General features: G+C 45.9%; 1 protein-coding gene across 1 annotated transcript; it reads left to right on the top strand.

Annotated features, from left to right (window-relative positions):
• The first annotated feature begins 1,719 nt into the window (after window positions 1–1,719).
• Window positions 1,720–3,133, top strand: SSTR1 (somatostatin receptor 1). The gene has a single exon (XM_029597553.1). It carries the CDS (start codon window positions 2,000–2,002, stop codon window positions 3,131–3,133), a length of 1,134 nt encoding a protein of 377 aa, XP_029453413.1. The 5' UTR covers window positions 1,720–1,999.
• The last annotated feature ends 1,780 nt before the right edge of the window (window positions 3,134–4,913 follow it).

Raw genomic sequence — 4,913 nt, 5'->3', positions numbered from 1 at the left:
ATTCACAAAAATATGTGCCACACAATCCCAAAAGGGCAGGCAATGCAGACCTGAAGATGACTCATATGGCCAAAAGAGGAGCTTAGGGGAAGCACTGAAAGCCCCACCACATTTTAAGAAATTAAAAGTATCGAGGGTGAGGAGACACACCTGAGCCCATCACCGTGGACCAGTTCCCTCTATGTACACATTAAGGGGAAGGGTGAAGTCAGCGTGATGTGGGCAGCCAGCTCAGTTAGCTACTTTGGGTGCCACATGTAACTGCTAAAGCTCCCCCAGGACGGCTGATCCCAACACTAAGACTAAGTCACAGTCGGCGCTCAGTTCACATTCTCCCCGTCTCACTCAGCACGGGGATAAAACAAAAGCTTGAGGGACTCAAGGGAGGAGGCTCAGGAGAGGGGGGAAGATGAGGAGGCAATGGTGTGCGTCAAACAAAGTGGAGCCTGGATTTCCAAGCCCTGTTGCTGCCCATTAATTACCATACATCAGGGCTCATGCTGTAGCTAGGAAAAAGAGGCATGCATGATGACACATGTTCTCAGAAAGCAGCATATTTAAGGGCCATCGCTGGTGACTCGTGTTGCTGCGGGGTGCTGAGAGCAGAGCCCAGATGCTGATCTGAATCTGAGCATGGGACGATGACTTCTCCGGGGCACGCCTGATCAGGTCTGAAGGCACACCAGTGCCTGGCTAGGGTGCTTCATACGCTTGTACTGGCAATGGTGTGGGAAAAATGTTTAGTCCATGTCAGTGTATGGACGCTATGGAGATCTGTAACATTTTGGTGATTGGTTCTGTATAAGAATAGCACTTGGCATTATTTTACATACTACGATAGTCCTATAGTGCTACAGGGCACACACACCTTTACACAAGGGGGCAATTTTCAAGAAGGCAAGGCACACAGATACTTTAGTACCCACATAAAATGCAGTGAATTTTCAAGGAGAAGGTTTTGAAATATGTCTTACCAGTGCCACTTGTGCAGGTACAAGCGTGCCTGTGGACTTTGCTCCTAGGCATGGAGGGAATCTCACCAGCTAACTTAGTAATTTTATCTGGCTAGATCCCTTTGAAAACTGATCAAAAAATAATAATTACAGTACATTATAAGTGCTGTTAGATACTGCAATATACCTGTGCAACATAAAATTTGAGGCAGCCTCCTCCTTATTTAACAGCTGGAATTTTTAGAGGTAGAATATAAAGAATTATAGTAAAAAGTGAGCTTGGCAAGTCAAGAAAATTATTTATAAAATCTCATCGAGGAGAAGAGAAAAGCAGGATTGTTTGTGCTATTTATTGCCCATAGGAAATGTGTTTTGGACTACTAGTTAGCTTTTCAGAAAATGAAAAGCTCAGAAAGCTATCGTGTAGAGTGGCAGACAAAGAGAAAAAGGCTACGGCACCAGCAGCAATCCCTTAGAAAAGGAGCTGTGGGAGCACAGCGCTAGGCTGAATGCCTAGAATCCCAGCTGAAGGCTGCAATAAGCACCACAGCTCCTTGCCTAGGTCTGTCCAGACCCTGCAGCTATCTCTCAACCCCCCCCCCCCCCCCCCCCCCCCCCCCCCCGCCTCTGGGATGGACTGAAGACTTCAACTTACCTCGTCATTTGTGGGTTTGTCTAATTTGTTGGGTTTTTTTTTTTTTTTTTTTGTCGTAGCTGCTGACGCGCTGCAAGCTCTGAATCATTCAGCAAGCAGAAGACGGGATGCGATAGAAAGGACAGCAATGAATTCAACAGCTGCAGCAACATCTCCTCGGCTATCCTTGGCATAGCCACGGGCATCCCTGCAGCAACGTCCCCCTTCACATGACTGAAGAAAGAAGGAAAACAGCAGCAGCTGGATCAGAGATGAGTCAGGGAAGAGGGAGCAAAGAGTGGGGAGGCAGAGGTTTGCAGAGCAGGAACTGGACTTAGATTCAGCCTGATGTGATGCAGCCAAGGAAGTCACAGGACTAAGTGCAATTGAATTACCCTGCTCAGATAAATGCATGCTGACTTCAGAGATGCTCCCCAATAAGACTTCTTCCCTCCCTCTCAGCCTTTTTGTAGATCGTGGTATGGACTCTTCTTGGGGCAACTTCTCTCAGAATGGCACTCTGAGCTATTCCCAAAGCAGTGCCATCCTCATTTCTTTCATCTACTCTGTGGTGTGCCTGGTGGGGTTGTGTGGCAACTCCATGGTGATATACGTCATACTAAGGTATGCTAAGATGAAGACAGCCACCAACATCTACATCCTGAACTTGGCTATAGCCGATGAGTTACTGATGCTGAGTGTGCCTTTCCTGGTCACATCTACCTTGCTGCACCACTGGCCTTTTGGGTCCTTGCTCTGCCGCCTGGTCCTCAGCGTAGATGCCATCAACATGTTCACCAGCATCTATTGTCTTACAGTGCTCAGCATTGATCGGTACATTGCTGTGGTGCATCCCATTAAAGCTGCCAGGTACAGAAGACCAACCATAGCCAAGATGGTTAACATGGGTGTCTGGATGCTTTCCATTCTCATAATCCTGCCCATCATCATCTTTTCCAATACAGCTGTGAACACTGATGGCACTATAGCTTGTAATATGCTGATGCCAGAGCCTGCTCAACGATGGTTGGTGGTTTTTGTGGTGTACACATTTTTGATGGGCTTTTTGTTTCCTGTTATTGCTATTTGCATGTGTTACATCCTCATTATTGTCAAGTTGAGGGTGGTGGCCCTCAAGGCTGGCTGGCAGCAGCGCAAGAAGTCAGAAAGAAAGATCACGCTTATGGTCATGATGGTGGTGATGGTTTTCGTCATTTGCTGGATGCCCTTTTACATTGTGCAGCTGGTGAATGTCTTTGTAGAGCAGGACGATGCCACCATCATTCAGCTGTCCGTCATTCTGGGCTATGCCAACAGTTGTGCCAACCCCATTTTGTATGGCTTTCTTTCGGACAACTTCAAGAGATCTTTTCAAAGGATCCTCTGTCTAAGTTGGATGGACAATGCTACAGAAGAGCCAATTGACTATTATGCCACTGCCCTGAAGAGCAGAGCATATAGCGTAGAAGACTTCCAACCTGACACCCTGGAATCGGGCAGCATATACAGGAATGGTACCTGCACGTCGAGGACTACCACCCTCTAAGGGGGGGGGGGGGGGGGGGGAGAGGCACTCTGCCAGCCAGAACAAGTATCCCGGAAAGGATGGGCGGGGAAATTTGCTAAATGTAAACTTGCAAAGATGGGCACTAAAAGGAGCCCCACAACGAAGCAACGTCTTTTCCCTTTCTTTTCTGCATCGATTCTTTCCCAGCCTGTTGCAGTGGCACATGCTTTTAACGTAAAACACAGGGTGCAGGCTGAACTTTGCCCATGCCAGGTGGCCTTTCATTGCTGCTCTTTGTGTTTGAGCAGCCAAATCTGTTTGCTGTTTGTGTTCTGTTTCCCTTTCTCCTGTGTTCCTCTCCCCAGTTTTTATTTGTCTTTTGGGTGACGCAGCTCCATGACATGCTGCTCTCTTGGATTGTCTTTGCTTAGAGGTTATTCCCTGTTGGAGGATCCAGTAGATAATAGTGCTACAGACCCTTTCAGGTATGCTTTTGTTATCCTTGTCCTTTATTGCTTTAAAGTAAAATAAACTACAGCATATCACACACATCAAGCTCTGGGATCACAAGGACTTGGCAGAACGGGGAAAGAGTGATTGAGAAGCCAGCAGAATAAGATGTGTTGAATTAATAATAAATTGCACAATGACGTTACCAAACCCTTATTTTCTCAGGTGGGAAGGGGGAGGCGGATACTGCTTTGTCTAAGGGATGAAACCTCTGTTTTTTCTTGGGAACATATTTACAAAATGCAGAAAGGTATAGAAAAAATTGTCTCTTAAAATATGAATAAATGTGTAAGTCATAATAAAAGTTTGCTAGGGATATGACAGAACAAAAGGAAAAAAGATAAAGCAAATCCTGTTTTATGGTCACTCCTCTGCCCTATAATAGTGAGAAGCAAAAAAAAAAAAAAAATGCAAGGAATTCACCTTCCAGTAATGTATAAATAAAGCAAATCTTAGAGTAGTAATGCTCTTTCAAATGTGTGCTAGAGACTCTTAGGCAACACCCTACATGATGGATCTGCCATTTGCTTCTCCTGGCAGGCTGTCAATGTCTGGGTGATGGAGATCTTTATCTTGGCTGTATTTTATCTGCAAATGTGCCTGCTTATAAGTCCAGACAAGCAAAGTTTGCTGGAAGGCGCTTCCAGCTGATTACCCAGGAGATGCATTGCTCCAGACCACAGCTGACCTTCCTCTCTTAATCCCTGGCAGGGAGGGTAATTTTATAACTGTGTGTTCAGGCAAACTCTGTGCGTAACTTTTATGTACAGATTTTACCCTGAATGATCAAAGCGAATGCATGCGCATAAGTTTGCATTGAAAATTCGTGGTTCAGTGGCCAGGTTCGCACACAAAATAACTCACACAAAGGTACACCTGCCCTACTGAAGGCATAACTTGTGCGGGTTATTTGCGTGCCTACTTTTGAAAATGAAGAAGGAAGCGTGCAAGTCCCCAACTCCACCCTAGCTTTGCACCCTACTCCTCCCTCCTGCCCCTGTAGAATGGTTTCCCCCCAATGTGCTTAAAAGTATGTGTGAAACGGGGTATTTTTACGCTCACCGAGCCCTGGGCTCTTTTATAATAGCCATTTGCTTGCACAAAACCGGGTTTTATGCATGCAAATAGCTTTGAAAAACTCAGGCCCTGTAAAGGAGTAAGGGAGAACAGCACAGCAGAAAGTTGTGCTCAGTACTAGCTGTTCCCCGCCCCCAGCACAGCAGCTTACGAGCTTCAGAGCCTTATTTGAATAAAGTGGTATGGTTGCTGTATTCGATACGTAAAAATAAAGATAATCACATACACTTGA

This window comes from Rhinatrema bivittatum, chromosome 4 (assembly GCF_901001135.1).
Source record: "Rhinatrema bivittatum chromosome 4, aRhiBiv1.1, whole genome shotgun sequence".
In the NCBI taxonomy this organism is placed as follows: Eukaryota; Metazoa; Chordata; class Amphibia; order Gymnophiona; family Rhinatrematidae; genus Rhinatrema; species Rhinatrema bivittatum.
Note: the sequence above shows the minus strand (reverse complement) of the source record. Positions and strands in the feature narration are given on the sequence as shown.